The sequence below is a fragment of the Nematolebias whitei genome, chromosome 13, assembly GCF_014905685.2.
Source record: "Nematolebias whitei isolate Nwh7 chromosome 13, NemWhi1, whole genome shotgun sequence".
NCBI lineage: Eukaryota > Metazoa > Chordata > Actinopteri > Cyprinodontiformes > Rivulidae > Nematolebias > Nematolebias whitei.
The window spans coordinates 17,843,491-17,859,961 of NC_056510.1; the positions used below are offsets into that span (position 1 = coordinate 17,843,491).

The 16,471-nt window shown below is 40.1% G+C and overlaps 2 protein-coding genes across 2 annotated transcripts in view; both read right to left on the reverse strand.

Annotated features, from left to right (window-relative positions):
• Positions 1-14,850, reverse strand: part of dip2a (disco-interacting protein 2 homolog A) — an 87,283-nt gene extending 72,433 nt beyond the window's left edge. Inside the window, exon 1 of the mRNA XM_037686919.1 lies at positions 14,493-14,850. Coding sequence (XP_037542847.1) covers positions 14,493-14,616 — 124 coding nt within the window. The 5' untranslated portion in view covers positions 14,617-14,850. The remainder of the gene's footprint in view (positions 1-14,492) is intronic.
• Positions 2,719-4,475, reverse strand: LOC119419573. Its single transcript, XM_037686918.1, has 2 exons — positions 3,746-4,475; positions 2,719-3,270 (listed from the first exon to the last, which is right to left on the reverse strand). Exons 1-2 carry the CDS (start codon positions 4,259-4,261, stop codon positions 2,797-2,799), a joined length of 990 nt encoding a protein of 329 aa, XP_037542846.1. The 5' UTR covers positions 4,262-4,475; the 3' UTR covers positions 2,719-2,796.
• Positions 14,851-16,471: the final 1,621 nt, after the last annotated feature.

Consider the following 16,471-nt stretch of genomic DNA (forward strand, 5'->3'; position numbering starts at 1 on the left):
AACAGGTGGTTGAGAATGTTTTAAACACAATCGTTACTTCATTTGGCTTTTACTTCACTGTAATTGGGCTAAAAAAAACTTCACAAAGTACTGGTGATAACTGCAATAACTAAAAACGACAATTTATATCACCATAAAATATATTTTTGTCAGTATAGAAGCAATAATGGGACAGTTTTCTGGTTGGCAGTCCAACATTTCTGAAATAAAGTTTATAGCCTTCAGCAACTGACACACTCATTTTTCTTGCTTTGAAAGTAATTACCTGTGCTAGTTACTGCAGTTGTCTCTTTCTGGTTGAAAATAAGATTTATTTTATACACACAGCTATTTTAACATCCAGGCAACTGAATCTAAGGCCCTGTACACACGTAGCCGGATATCAGGAAAACCGAATAGTTTATCATGCGGTGTGGCCTTTCATCCACACGTGAACTCCGGTTGATGTAACTATAAACGAATAATAACAAAAACTCCGACCAAAGTGGAGATTTGAGAAATCTCCTCTTTCGGGTTTGCGTGTGGACTTTCGGAACCGGAGATATGCGCATTATGTCTGCGACAGATGGTGCAGCGCGGCGCTGACGTCACATGTGCGACAATTGTTTTTGTTTGCCCATTCATTCGGAGGGAAAATGACTGCGTTTAGGGAAGTACTAATTGTAACGCTGGTTCAGGCAATTTTTGCTTGCTTGTTTTTACAAGCACAACTGCTCCAACAGATGGAATTACAAAGGAGAAAAAGCGTTTGGCGTTCAGCTCTTTTACAGCAACTATCCCTACCGATACGGAGGCACAATACCGCCATTCAGCGTCGCCGTCGCCGGTTTTGGATCAGACCTGGACGCACTGCTGGCTGGTGGGAAAACTTTGAGAAGGAAATTGTTCTCCCACAGGAATGGCGTGAGAACTTCAGAATGTCACGGTCGTCATTACTGTCGCTCTCGGAGTTACTCCTTCCTTACATTCAAGGGAAGAGTACTGTAATGCGATCTCCAGTCTGTGTGGTCAAAAAAGTTGCATGCACGCTATATTATTTGGCTGACGAGGGAAGACTGCGTAAAACGGCCAATGCATTTGGCTTATCAAGACAAGTAGTCTCAAACATAATTAGAGAGGTGTGTAAGGCTATAACTGTGTACTTGGGACCATCTTACATAAAAATGCCAACAACAGAGACTGCTGTGCGTGCACTTGTTGAGGGATTTGAGCAGGCTTATGGTCTCCCTCAGTGCCTTGGAGCTGTGGATGGGACTCATGTGGAGATAAAGCAGCCATCAGCTAATTCTACAGAGTACCTAAATAGGAAGGGGAGGTTTTCTCTTAACATACAAGCCACCTGTGATTACAAGTACAGCTTTATTGATGTAGTTGTGAAATGGCCAGGGAGTGTGCATGATGCCAGAGTTTTTGCTAACTCCACAATAAACACAAATCTGAAAAACATGAAGATTCCCCCCTGTCCAAGACAAATTGTGGAGAACGAAGACGCTATACCCATTTACATACTGGGTGACCCTGCATACCCACTTCTACCTTACCTGATGAAAGAATATGCTAACGGAGGAAGCAATGTTCAGGAGCAGTACTTTGGACTTTCGTTGTGCCGAGCTAGAATGGTGATTGAATGTGCATTTGGAAGACTAAAAGCCCGATTTGGAGCCCTGAGGAGAGCCATGGACATCAATATGAACGATCTTCCATTTGTTATATATGCATGTTTTGTGTTGCACAATTTTTGTGAGGCATCAAAAGACACTGTGGATGAAAACAGAATAACTGAAGCTATTCAACATGACAGGAACAATCAACCGGACACACAGCCAGTGGTCAGAGGAGACAGCTTGGCAGCAGAAGGAAAGCGGGTCAGGAGAGTCCTCACTCAGTGTCTGGATCCATAAACACAAAAACCTGTGAACTATTTAGCAGACTGCGTTGTTTTTTCATAAAAAAACGTTATAGTTAGCACCATGTATGTTAGAGAATTTTTAAATTGTTTTGTGCAATGTTATTGCATTTCATTCTATTAATGCATGAAAAGCTACCACCCAGGATTTAGATACATTATATAATAGTTTGTAGCTCATTAGACAGACTTTTAAGTGAAATGATTTTACTTTTCTCTCTTAAAATTGGACCTGTAGTGTATTAAATAGTGCTGCCAATACTTTCTGATGAACATGACTGTATTTGTAACTGATAAATGTCATATTCACAAAAATTCACATAAAGAAACTTGCTTTTAAAATGTTTGTCAATTTATTCAAACGAACACACTTAACATGTTCTTATTTTGTGTTTCATTTATGAACAGATCAGATTATAACAGATCTACAACAGATAAAGCTTTTTAAACATGGGAGAAAAGCAGCACAGTTACTGTACACTTTTAAATCAGTGATGCCCAAGTCCATAACTTGGGAGCTACCACAGGTACATTTCAGCTGCATTTTCTTCAACAAACCAGTATGAAATAGCTGATTTCAATCATCAGTATGTATTTGATAGTGGTGTTTTGGAGAAATACATCTAAGTAGCAGTAGCTCCCAAGGACTGGACTAGATCACCACTCTTATAAAGATTCACGTAACAAAAATGTAAATAGTTAAAGTATTGTGCAATTGCTACATTTTAAGCTTTTCACAGTATGTATAAAAAGATAGCAAACAGAAAAAAAACACTGTCAGAGTAAATAACACTGTGATTAACAACCTGACATGTGTGCAACCTTGTGCAAAAGTGGAACTTGTATATACTTAACTGTACCAGACTTGTTTCGATGTATAAAACAGTACTCTACTGGTCATTAAAAAGGGCCTGACTGAATGAAAATTGGTCAGTGGCTTCAGCAGGTGTGTGGAACACAGCTTCAGTGTTCATAGTGTTTCCTGGTCTTGTGTTTTGACGTGTTCTGTCAGAAGTGGAGTTGTTTGGGTATGGGTAATTTGCTGAGTTTTGGTGGACAGAATGGTGGGCCATTGTGTGCGAATACATCGGACCTCTTGGCTCATATGGCATGTAGTGTGGTGGTTGTGCAGGTGCATGAATGACCTGTTTCAGAAGAGAAAACCCATCAACAATCGATGTGGTAAGTCTTTCCAGTGTATTGGACATTTTTGAATAGTTTTCGGATGCTTTTTGTTCTGATGTCTCAATGATTTCCACCAGTCTCTTTTTCACACGCTGGTCTTCCTCAAGAGCATTCAGCCACTGGGTCTCAGCAGGCAGCTTTCTCCTCAGACGGTCGTGTCTGTGTCCTTTTAGTTTTGCCTTCAAAAGAGAAATGAAAATCATCACAATTAAACATAAAAAAGTAAACCTGGATCATGTTGATGTTGTACTTTTCACATCACTTCTACATAACAATATGTAATAACAGCGTATCCAATGTTTGCTATATGTCTTAAAGTGTATTTTGTACCCACCACCCCATCAAACTAATGAATATGTAGGCCTAACATAATATGAGATGAGTAAGAGCATGATGGTGTCATTTCTTTTTTGCAATAATAATAAAAATAAATCAGCAACCCGTACACAGTAAAATATAAAAAACATCACATTCCAGCCTCCACTACACACCTCAACTCTTGCATAATTTTTAACACACATATTGCCTTAACTGTATTTTTAATAGCAACACAATTCAACAAACCTGTTCCGTGAATTATAGTACATCCAACAGATGAACATTTACAGCAAAAGTACTTTTATTTATGAGGAATGGACAGAAAAATATACGTACATCAAGCAGGTCTCTCCTCTCCTTTGAAGTAGGACCCACACTGCTTTCATTATCAGACCCTGTGTCTGCTACATCCATGGTAGTGGAGGAAGAAGATGTGGATGGTGAGGGTAGGGTCCGAGAATGATCCAGGTCAGCTGTTTCAATACCGGAGGATATGGTAGTACTAGCTGGAGAGCCACCCCAGATTTGTTCGCACAGTTCGAAGTACAGAAGAACCACTCGACCGTGTCCACTCCTGCGTCCTGTATCAACAGCATGGCGATATTTACCTCGGACTGCTTTCATTTTTGTTGTTAAATTCCCGCGCGTGATGTCGGCATGTGAATGGGGAAACTCGTCGGAGGACTCCGTTGGGTAATGCTCTAAAAAAAGCGCTAAAATATCAACATACTTGTTCTGACAGGATTCCCAGTCGACATTTTCCTGAGTTTTATTAACTTTGTACTCCAACACGGTATTTAATAGTAGTTCAACCTCGCGGTCTGTCCACACAAACGAACCTCCAGGCGCCATGATTCAATACTAACAGGAAGTTGTGGTTGCTTTGAAGGGTTGTGATTTGCTGATATACGTTTCACCTTTGCACTACACTGCCTCCTATGGGTTGGGCATATTCTTTACAACGCTCTGTGGTGAACATCACCGGGTTCATGTAGACGATCATTTTCTCTATCCGAACATGTATGTACGGCGATATTTTTTTGCGCGGATATTCGTTTTTTCAAACACCAGGCTACGTGTGTACAGGGCCTAAATACAGCATTAAGAACATGCAGAAAACAAAATGTCTCTTTTTAAGTCATATTTATTGAGATAATTTGGGAGTTATTGCCGACACAAAGCAGTAATTGTTAAACACAAGAGGAGTTTTCATGGTCTGTCGTTATGCCTTAGGAGATTTAAATGCCGGCTTGACTCGTCCTCCATTTGCATCCCTCCTTTCTTTCCTGCTGCAAGTTGAAAAAACGCACAGGGGAAAGTCCCTGGAGAGGCACAGCAACACAGCTCACCTAAAACTGTCTGTCTGCACGGAGCGCACAGGCTGGAAATGTAGTTTCTGGTATGTGAGCAGCGTCTGCCGGGTTAAGTTCTGATATCTAAGGGAGAAAAATAAAATAAAAACCCACCTCTGGACCCACAGTGAAAATAAAAATGACGCACTCATTTCTTCCTCTCCTAATCTACTGGGACATAAAAGGGCATGAAGTAAAAGGGGGGGGGGGGGGGGGGGGGTGCAGCATTGTTCTTTAAAAAAAGAAAGGCTTGAAGAATCTGCTTTTGTGTTGCACGCTGTTGTGCCCTGCAGCAGTAGTCGGGATTTGGAAAGGCCTCCGCTCACGTTTAAGTTCAAAGGTCACAACACATTCCAGACATGTTTTTTGTTGTTGTTGCTGTTTGTTGTGTTTTTTTAACAGCGAAGATTCACGACGCAGCAACAAAGAGCTCCGCTCGTCTTTCATCTGCACATCACACATGTGCAGCCACAGACATTGAGCGAATAAGGGAAAATTAAAATTTTTTTAAAAGTATGCATTTTCATGTATGTTTTCAGTCTCTTTGTGATTCTTAGAAGAAAATGTCCTCTCTCAGTTTGAGAATGTAAGTGAAATGTAATTTGGCACGTCTCTTGGCAACAAGGAGACAAACCTTGACATGTTCTAGTACTTTGTGTCCATTGTAAGGAAACGTCTTTTAAAAAGGAGTTTCTTCGAACTTTCCCTGAAGGCTGCCATCTGTTTGGCTGATTTAAGGCCCCTCTGCTGTCATGCTCTGCAGGTTGAACTTTGCTACAAATAAGAAGTCAGAAGATGATGAAGGAACTGACTGGGACATGACAAACCCAACCTCTCTGGGATGATATTACTGCACGTTTTGATTTCTGTGGCGCTCCAAACAGCGCTGCAGGCAACACCAAGTCCAACACAAAACTGTCAGACAAAGGCAGCTTTTTTTGTTTCATTAACCTGAGGGCTTCACTTGTTAATGAACTGAAACTGTTCAATGATTTAAAACAAATTGTAACACTGCAACAAAGGTTTTACTTTTCATGCTCTTCATATAATGGTGAGAATAGCACTTATTTGCACGCTTAAAAAAACTTTAAGGAGTGACAAGTTGATAAGGATGATAGTCTGTCAGCAGTTTGGAACATCTTTATTTTCTATGCATGCTATGTAATCCGTGTGCAGAGGCGTTTGTGCTTATAAATAAGTGAAATATGGAAATTCTATTATATGAAAGACACGAAAAGACAAATTATAGTTTTGCCTTGAACCTGGAGTAAAAACGTCAATAAAATATGAAGCTTCTCTCGTTCTGCACCTTTGCAAGCAATTAGCTTTGCATCTTAAGAGCACTGCCATGCACATGTAGTGAATACCTTGAACTTGTTAAGGAAAACTATTTTTGGCAGGTTTAAGTCACAGCATTCAGCCAAATAAAGCTGCCATATGAGGACGCGCCATCATCTCGGAGACAAACCTAAAGGAGGTCATTAGCTCGTCTTTGTACACGACGCTTCTGTTTTCAGCAGGTGTGGGATCAAAACGCACTGAGCAGGTACAAAGGGCAATGACGATTTACTCTGTGACATTTAGTGAAGCAAAACAAAAGCCTTCTAGTAAAAAGAATCAGATCAGAACAAATCACAATGTGTCCTTGAAGTGGGTCGTGTAGCTTGTTTGGTCAGCAAAAGATCCTGACAGCAGCGCCGCCTGCTCCCTCCAACACCCGGACATTTACCTCACAGCAAAGACGGGCTGAGCCACAGAAAGCATCATTGCAATACGTTGTATTTATAAAAACAAGAAACGATTGCTAAGCGGATATTTGTATATCACTTTAAATATATGAAAAGGAACTTCTGAAGAGTACTTCCTTGAGCTCAGTGGTATCACTGCAGCAGGATGGTGGCACGGCTGGAAGCTGGCACTATTTTTTTTTACTGTTTACTAAGCAGTCAGCCAAGTATCTGTGGGATTTGGAATAAAGGTTTCTTCCTGTATAAAATAAATTGATAAAAGTTTGGAGAACAATACTACAAAAGCAAGTCCAAACACCAAGCTCTGTAGCCAAATAGCAGAAAAATGTCCTCACTTTACCATAAACAAACATTTGCTAAGGCAAAAGCCAATAAAGTGACTCAGAGTTTTTATGTTTTATTAATTTAAGAAGCAGCTTTAGAAGCTTCATTAAACCACTGAAAAGCTTTAACATGATCTGGATTTACTCAAGTTTTACTGATGTCTTAAATGATAAGTCTTACTTTTCCCTCAAAGTGCAGAAGCGCAAGCCATTTTGTACAGAGCCCATTGGCACGTGCAGCCATTTGTCGCGTGCACGTGTGCAGAAATCTAACCACAATGCAACGTTTTCAGGAAAGCTTTTCCAAAACAAGCGAGCAAGTCGTCATCATTCACAGAACAAATGCACTGAAAGAGACGTTTAGGCTGGATAATCAATCTGACATACCCATCCTTTTAACTACTAATAAAATGTAGTCCATTTAAAAACAGGTTTATCTGTGGTAGATTACCACTGTGAGGAATTCTACAATACAGATATATCCCTAGTTTACTAAACAGAGAAAAAATACATATTTCTGATCTGACTTTGGCACACTGCACTGCAGTCATTTAAATATTCATAGCTTCTAGAGTTTAAAGACACACAGGATGTTGAAGAGAGCTACAAAACAGGGAAGGACTTATGGAGCGCAAAGTGAGCATTGAATACAATAGTTAATGATATAAGTCCTTGTTGGGTTAAAATGAAACAAAGCTACGTGGCATGTAACCAACAAATGGGAGGCACGGTCTTAACAAAGCACTTAGACACAAACAAAAGTAAACAAAGTGACTGCCAAAAACTAAATCCAGTGGCCAGACTTGAATATGTATTTCTGTATCAGAGCAGCACCTAAATCTGAGACTTGACTCTGACCTGAGGCGCAGCCATGAAATATTTATGATCCTCCCCGCTCTAACCTGTGGCAGGGGCAAAGCTGCTTCTCTACCTCCGAACTGGACTTTGGAACAGCTACACCATCCAGCTCGCACACTCCCAAGGCTCAACATTCTTCGTTTCTGAATCCTATTATAGAGCAAAAACAACAGCAAAGTTTAAATCGCCCTTCAGTAATCATGTGCCTAAAAAACTCAATGTACAATGTTATTCTATATTCTTCAGATGTTTGGTTTTAACAACAAGAGACTAAATTCACATTGGAGGCAGTGGGATTTTTTTTTATTTTCATGAAGAGGTGGACTGGGACTATGGGATGGATCTGGCTCTTTAAGCAGTGGTCCATAAAGAAGAACTGTGTGGTCTTTTCTGACTGGAGACAAACAAATTAGAATTTTCCATAAAGCCATACTTTCCAAAAAGAAAGTTTACAAAGTGATGACCATCAAAACCAACCACTAACCACTGCAATTTTTCAGGACTTAGACCCTGCTCCAAGTTTATGAAAGAGTTGACAAGAAAAATGAAATGAGTTGTAATTGTTTCGATAAAATGCATCTCCCAGCTAAAAGTACACGTCAAAACTATAGGTAGGATAAGACAACATAGAAGCAAATTCATTGTGTAGCTATACTCTAAAATCTGCGACAGAGATTTAGGGCCAGGCTAAGAAAAACAAAAATTAAAAGCCATAAAATTACGAGAATAAAGTTGTACGAGACTCTTTTTTTTTTTTTCCAGCTCTCGTGTTTTTGATTTTTTGTTGTTGTTGTTGTTTTTTCCAAGCGTCGGATCCACGACGCGACCCATCAATCACTCCAGAAGGCGTGTCAACAAATGACCAATCCGAAGCTAAATGCTCCTTGCCTGCAGAGAGCTGCTGCAGCCCATCAGAGCGTACCACTTTACTGTAAGCAGGTTCAAAGTCCTGATACAGATAATAATCTGATGCTGATGTACTAACAGATTAACTGTGTCCTTATTTGTAAAACTAATACCAAAGTATAACTTAACAAGCTGCTCAACATTCTTCATTTTACCACAGTTAAAAGGTGGTAAACCTGCTTTATCGTGTCGGAGTTCGGATAATATTAAAACTCATTTAGCTTCGGATTGGTCATTGTTGACACGCCTACTAGATTGACTGACAGGTCGCGTTGCGGATACAACTTGTAAAAAAAAAAAAAAAAAAAAAAAAAACGAGAGCTGCAAAAAGTCTTGTACGACTTTATTCTCATAATTTTATGGCTTTTTATTATTTTCTCTAGGCCCTAAAGCTCCATCGTAAAAATCTGTGCAAACTTGAATTCATGTAAAAAAAAAAATCTACATTGAGTTCTGATCTTTTAACAGCAGCGAGATACGCATCACCATTACATGATCAAGCCTCTATCAGTGGCAAACAAATGAGTGAGTTTAATCATCACCATCTAATTACTATCACCTCTGGGCAGCACTCCGCTTCACTGCCACCCCTGCTGCTATGGGTATAGTTTCACCTTATCTAAATGATTAGATAAATAGTGAAACTTTAATGATTTCTGTGGGGAAATCAGGTCAGCGCAGCGGCAGATTCTAGGTCATAGATAAAAATGTGGACTTGTGTGTCTTATGAGCAATCTGACCAATGATAACGTTCAAATATGTTTGTAGAGCATTATTAACAGACTTCCCAACATCCCAATCTGCTTCAAACTCTCTCTCCGTGAGTCCAGTCAGCCATGAATAATATTTGACTGCTCCTCTGTAATTGTTAGCTGAACGACCAACCAGAGGTTTTGGCAGTTTTCTCCTGTAAACTTCAACAGGATGGACGTAAAAATGACTTTGTAATCAGAGGGCTTAGAGAGCAAACAGAGGAGGAGGACAGAAAACCAGGGAATTACAGCGTAAGCCTATGAATTACTCAGCAGACACGTCTAGCTCCCTGCTTCTTCTCTGCAGGAGATAATGGGGATCATCCGTCTTCTTGCCCTCCTTCATGCCCCATCTTTTGGCCACTCATCTACATTTAGGTCAGCTGGAAAAAGAGCACATGTTCTTCTCATAACTACAAAGCTGAGAATTCGGTCAGAAGGGCACTCAGTCTCCCAACACGGTTTAAATGGCAGGAAATAGTCTCACAAACGTAGAATCATCCAGTTCATAATAAAGAGCCACAAAAAGCTGCAGGAGCACATTCATTTACAGCAATTACAGGGGCTTTATCAACTAAATGCTAATAAAAACATTTTGGAAAACTTTTTTTTTTTGACTAAACAAATAAGAAAAATAATGTACTTACGTTTCATTATGGTCAATGGGTTGATACTTGCAGCTGATTCGCTTAGATCATAAAAACTGTCAGAAAGGAAGAAAAGCTACTCCTCCAATAAACTCAATGAGACTAACAGGACTTTGAAACTCACCAAGAGAACAGAGTGAATACTTTTGATTCTAAGATATTACATTATAACATTTATATATAACACCTATATGTGTTTGTCTATGGTTTAGACATAAATATTTGAGGTTATGGGCTAATATTAATAATCTAAAGTCCACTTTTTGGACCGTTTGCAAAACATTTAGTCTGTTGAGTCACATTCAAAGTTTCCTGGAAGTAAATTAAAGTTTTGGAGAACATGAGAGGGAAATCTTCGTGGCTATTATTGAATTTTCAAATAATTAAAGTGCATGGATTAAATTGGAGGAAAAAAATGGCTGCATGTAGATTTTTTTTAAGACAACTACTCTGTAGCAACATGGAAGTTCATGCTCAATAATCCAGGTAAAAAAAAAAAATCCAACAAAGTTCAGTCAGGTCATCTGGACGGTATGTTTTTTTGTTTGTTGTTGAGCCACTTCATCCTTCATCCAAAGGACTTCAACAGTCTGGGGAGCCACAGACAAACTCAGTCCCACAAGCAGCACACTCGCATAGTGGACCAACCAGTTTGCTGGTGATAAGATGGTGTCTGGGGCCCGCCCTCTCCCCCATCGACTCCTCAGATTTTTTTCTACCTGGATTATTGCGCATGAACTTTGATGTTTTGAACTACTTGTACTTTGGCTATGGATGCCTCAGAGTCGTTGACAGGGGAGAGGGCAGGCCCCAGAAACCATCTTAACACCAGCAAACTGGTTGGTCCGCTGCTTGTGGGACTGAGTTTGTTGTGGCTCCTCAGACTGATGAAGTCCTTTGGATGATGAAGGATGAAACGTCTCAACAACAACAACAAAAACCATCCAGATGACCTGACTGAACTTTGTGGTACTCTGTATCAACATTTCACTTACAGATAAAATTAAAAGAGACTTGTGTAGCAATTTAATGTTACTTTCTGTGAGTTTTAATAAAATCCAACCAGTGGTTCTTGAGATATTTTGCTAACAGGCAAATATACAAACGCACACTCAGACATGGGCAGAAACGCAATCGCCGCTTCAACATTTGGACGATAACAAAACCAAAGACTTTGATAAAGAAAGCCTCCGTGGAAGGAAAAGCTACCAGAATAAAAGCGTGCAGGTTGTTTATTTCACACATCAGCAAGCCTTAGCTGCTGACACCAGAATATTATAGAGATGAGCTGCTGGATTATCTCAAACTGATACTATAAGATTCTGATAAACAGCTTAAAAAACACACACAACACTCTTCGCTTTCACGAATAAAACAAAGTTCCTCCACACTCACACAGCACGCATGCACGCTAAAAAAAAAAAACGTGCTTTTTTGACAAGTCTTATTTAATCCACAAAAGAGGAGCCTGTTGCAGGATTACCTACTTTTCATCTGCTTCTAATAAAATGAGTCACCTACAATATTCTGTCCTGAGACAGGACACGAGGGGAAGACAACTTAACATCCTGAGGTGAAAAGTTCACAGCAGCAGGCAAGAACAGGCAGTGAAAAAGCAGAAAATATATATGTCTAATTCTCTTTAGCCTGAAGAACAAGACATTCATTTTTTTGATAGGAGAAAAAAGAAATATAGAAGTGGGGACAGATATGAGCATGTCAGTGGAAAAAAAAAAAAAAAAAGGTTGGAGATAGGGCTATCAGAGCTTGAACATGGCAGGATGTGACATGTGGAGAACAGGAAGAGGAAACTGGACAGATATAGATTAGTTCGGTGGCCACTCTTGAAAACATGTCTATCCCATTAGAAGCCTTGGTGGCTGCTAATGTGTTTATCAGAGCGAACACGTTGGGTTTAATCCCAACCTTGGACAGAGTCAGCCAACAGATCAACAAGGAGACTAAACGTCTTATTTACCATCTTATCTCTTATTTACGTGTCAGGTTTGTTCTGGTTTTTTTCCACATTTCTAGACAAAGCTTACAGGTTTGTCAATTTAACGTCCTCTCCGGAGCTACGAGAACAAAATGAAGAAGTTTCACCCTGGAGTCAAACGACAAATCTAATCAGGATTAATATAGGTTATTAATTAGCACGGCTTTTACTGCCTCTCAGCTGATTTCAGCATGTGAGAACGTTTCACGTAATAAGGACAGAAAGTCCTTAAGAATTAACGACGAGACGAAACGAGCGCTTTGTGGAAAAACAAGCACCTCATTCATTTTCTTACATAGCACCAGATTTTTTTTTTTTTTGCGGGGGGAGATCATAGGATCAAGAAAAATGTGACGAAATTTTATTCTAATTTTGGGACAGATCAAGCAGGAAAGTCTTACAGAGGCAGCACAAATATACTTATTTGTTACTATTAATTAACCAGCAAGGAAAGACTAAACTGCTTTGGAGGCTCAGATATTTTACTAATATGATTATGAATTTCAAAACTTAATCAATTTTTTTCCCCTTAAAGGAACTACAAATATAATTTGTTTTAATATGCAGTTTTCTCTTTGTAAATAATTTAGTTTGAGAATATTAGACTGGTTTGGGGTTTGATTTTAGTCAAAAGTCTCAGAAATACCAAAAGTGTTCACTTTAAAATGATCTTCATGAGATATTACGAGATTAGCTCAAAATATATAAATGACTTTTTTTTGTCATTTATGTGCTTAAGGTTGAGTAACTGTGGTGGCCATCTTGAATTGGGTTGACTCCAGAAGCTAAAGAATCGTGGATGCTCATTCAATAATTACTAAGCAGGCTTCAGCTAAACCCATCCAGTGCAGGGATCTGCAACCATTACAATCAAAAGAGCCATTTCTGCCCCTTGTTCACTAAATTAAACGTGTCCGGAGCCACAAAACCTGTTACAACTGTGATTCTCAACTGGTGCCCTGCGGACCACTTTACGTTTGTTGGAGGGTGCTTTTCTGACCAGTAGGGGAAAATATCCAATGATTTTTAACATTTGTTGATACATTTTAAGACAGAAGAAGACTAAATTCTTGTAAAGATGGAAAAATAATATATCAAAGTTCATGCTCAATAATCCAGGTAAAAAAATACAACAAAGTTTAAATCAGGTCCTCTGGACGGTTTCCTTTTTTGTTTATTGAAATGTTTCGTCCTTCATCCAAAGGACTTCATCAGTCCGAGGAGCCACAACAAACTCAGTTTTATAAGTGGCTTACTCACATAGTGGGCCACCCAGTTTGATGGAGATAAGATGGTTTCTGGAGTCCGCTCTCTCCCCCATCGACTGCCTCAGAGGAGTCAAACGGGGATAGGGCGGACTCCAGAAACCATCTTATCACCATCAAACTGGTTGGTCGTGTGATTAAGCCACTTATGGGACTGAGTTTGTTGTAGCTCATCGGACTGATGAAGTCCTTTGGATGAAGGACAAAACATTTCAACACAAAGAAACTGTCTATAGGACCTGACTTAACTTTGTTGGGGAAAAAAAAAATAATGTTTTGCCAATTTAAAAAAAAAAAAAACTAAAACAATGAACTATGCAGCTCTGTGATTTTTTTTTTGTGTTTGTGTGTGGAAAAATGAAGTATCCTATTTTGAAGAAATAAAGCATAAAGTTAAAGTGAATATGTTTTACTTCTTGTATTAGTTCTAGTATTCACACATTTGCAAAAGAAATGACAAGAAAACTGCTAAAACTATCCCTTTTTGTTGCGATAAGAAGCAATAAAATTCAGTCTTAAGTTAGTTTTGGTCAAAGCTTGAAAGAGCCACATGTGGCTCCAGAGCCACTAGACCCACGATCCAGTGGTTCATAAGATATTTTGTTAACAGATGGGAAAAGTTGATTCCAATAGAACAAAAAGTTTTCCATCACTTAGTACTCAAAGTAGGAGTTGGGAATGAGTCTCAGCTACTACCACGACAAATTTTAGGTCAACATTTATACAAATATGTTGCTATACTTTATGTATTTAACCATATTAATGAAGTTGGCTCCAAAAGTTAATGATATTCATCCAGTGGTTTGAGCTATTAGACAACACATACAGGTATGGGCAATAAATGTAAAGTGAACTCTGATAGGGATAAAGTGCTTTAGCAGATAAATGGTTTCTCAAGACAAGGAGAGGCCCTCTGGATGTGTCTGTGGAAACTATAAGCAGAGTGATGGGTGTGTCCGTGCAGCTGCTGGAATAAAGCCACCTGATTAAATATGTTGGACTCAGAGCAACGTGTGAAAAACTTTGAACAGCCTTGCATCCTCCTCAGAGAACCTGCTCACCACTGCAGGACAAGTTAAGATGGTGTTTTTGTGTGGAGGGGGGTGCAGCAGAAGTTCAGCAGCAGAGTGGGGTTGGTTTCTAACATGCACCACAAAGTAGTCAAGATAAAGGGCGGTGGTCCTGGCTGTGAGGACCACCAGTGCGCGCGCTAGGCTCATCGTTTTATTAACCCACCTTCAGACAGCTCCAGCTCCAGCTCCGCCAGCTTCTCCCGGACCTCCGCCGGAAGGGTCATAGCGACAGCCGGCGTGGGCTCCAACATCATGGAGAGCAGCCCCGTGGAGGTTCTCTCAGCCATGGGTGGTCCGGACTAACCCTGGCTTCACCAGCTGAACAACGGGGACGAGTCGACCCGAAACAATGTCGGTAAAAGCCCCTTCCCTCACTTGGTTTCGGCTCGGAGCAGACTGGGTGTTGGTGCCTCTCCTCCTGCCTCGCTGCTGCTGCTGCTTCGTCGCGCAGATGTGTGAGAAATCTCTCCTGCCGTCATGACACGACTAGCCGCGGGGCTAGCAGACACGCCTGGCTCCGTGCTTCCATGGAGGGGGTTCGGACGGGTCGGGGAGGAGGTCTGCGGTCCGCTCCCGAGCCCTGTCGGCGGCGGCGTCTCCTCAACTGCGGAGGAGAAAGTCATTCAACTCCTCGCTCGCTTCCCACGGCGCAGTCTCCATTGCATCATAGGAACAGCAGTCCCTGACCGGGCGCGCGCACACGAGGGCAGCGCGAAGTGTCTGCGTGCGCGCACGTGCGCTCCCAGCTGGAGCTCGTGTGCCTCCTACTGTCCCACTTCTGCCTGCGACGCTTCATTTATGTCAAATAAAACGAGAAAATTTATGCAGCGTGAATGCGGAAGAATTTGCAGAAAAATAGCAAAAAGGAGCTAAAAAAGCTGAAATTAGCAAACAATAGCTAAAAAGGCAAAGAAATCTAAACTAGCAGAAAAAGCTGAAAGAAGCAGAAAGGCTGAAAGTAGCACAAATTACCACGAATAACTTGAATTTATCTGAAATTAGCTTAAAAAAAATTTTAAAAAGCTAAAAAGGTAGCTTAAAGTAGCAGAAGAAATCAGAACATGTTGCCCAGTTATGCTGAAAGAAGCAGAAATGAGCACAAGAAAGTGGAAGATATTTGAAAAAAGCATTTAAAAAAAAAAATAATGAATAACAAGCTGAAAGGTATCCAACAATGTTCAGTCAAGTCAGCTGGACAGTTCCTTTTTTTTGTTGAGTGACGTTTCACCGTCCATCTCAATCTGAGAAACTGTTTTCCCCACAAAGCAGTGCACTCCTACTGTGGACCAACCAGTTTGCTGGTGATAAGATGGTTTCTGGGGGCCGTCCTCTCCCCCGTGGACTGCAGGTGTCCACAGCCAAAGTGGTTCAAGATATCAAAGTTCATGCTCAATAATTGTTGGATTTCTTTACTGGGATGATAGAGCATGAACTTTGATGACAGCTGAGCTAAAAAGTAGAAAGAAGCTTAAATTACCAAAAGAAAGTGGAGAGAGCACATTTGTGCTGAATTAGGCTGAAAAAAAAAGTTTAAATGAGTGCAAAAAATGTGGAATTAGCTGATAATGCTCAAATTAGCATAAAAACAGCTAAATAATAGTAGCTGAAACAGCAGAAATAGTTGTAACTTGCAGAAATAAGCTAAAAGGCGCATAATATACTGAAATAAGCAGAAAGAAGTTAGAAGAAGCACAAAAGTGTTGTAGTTAGCAGAATAACGCAGTAGCCCAAAACAGCTGAAAAAACAACTGAAAGCTGGAAAACAAAAGTTTTAAGTTAGCACAAGGAAGCTGAACCGGGACAAAATGTGAACGGAACAGTAAAAGGTTGTAAACAAATCCAAAGATTTGAAGGATGTAAAATGAGCTCAATTCTTTTTCTATGAGGAAAAAAAAAAGAGTGTCAGAAAAGGCTAAATGTGTCATAAAGCTAAAGTTGCACCAATACACCCACACTCATAGCACCCTTCTCCTGAACGAGCTGAACGTTTTGATATACGATTTGTTGAAATGGCACAAAAATTGTGGGATGAGAAAGATGCTGAAAAACGTACAGGAGAAAAATGGATCACAATAGTGTGAATGCTTCGTAAACATTAACACTATGAACTTTTCAACTAGTTACTTACAAGTAAAACCAAAA

Coding starts and splice junctions, on each gene's coding strand:
- LOC119419573 (XM_037686918.1), bottom strand. CDS start 4,261: ATGGCGCCTGGAGGTTCGTTTGTGTGGACAGACCGCGAGGTTGAACTA. Junction 3,271..3,745: donor AGAGGAGAGACCTGCTTGAT/GTACGTATATTT, acceptor TCTCTTTTGAAG/GCAAAACTAAAAGGACACAG.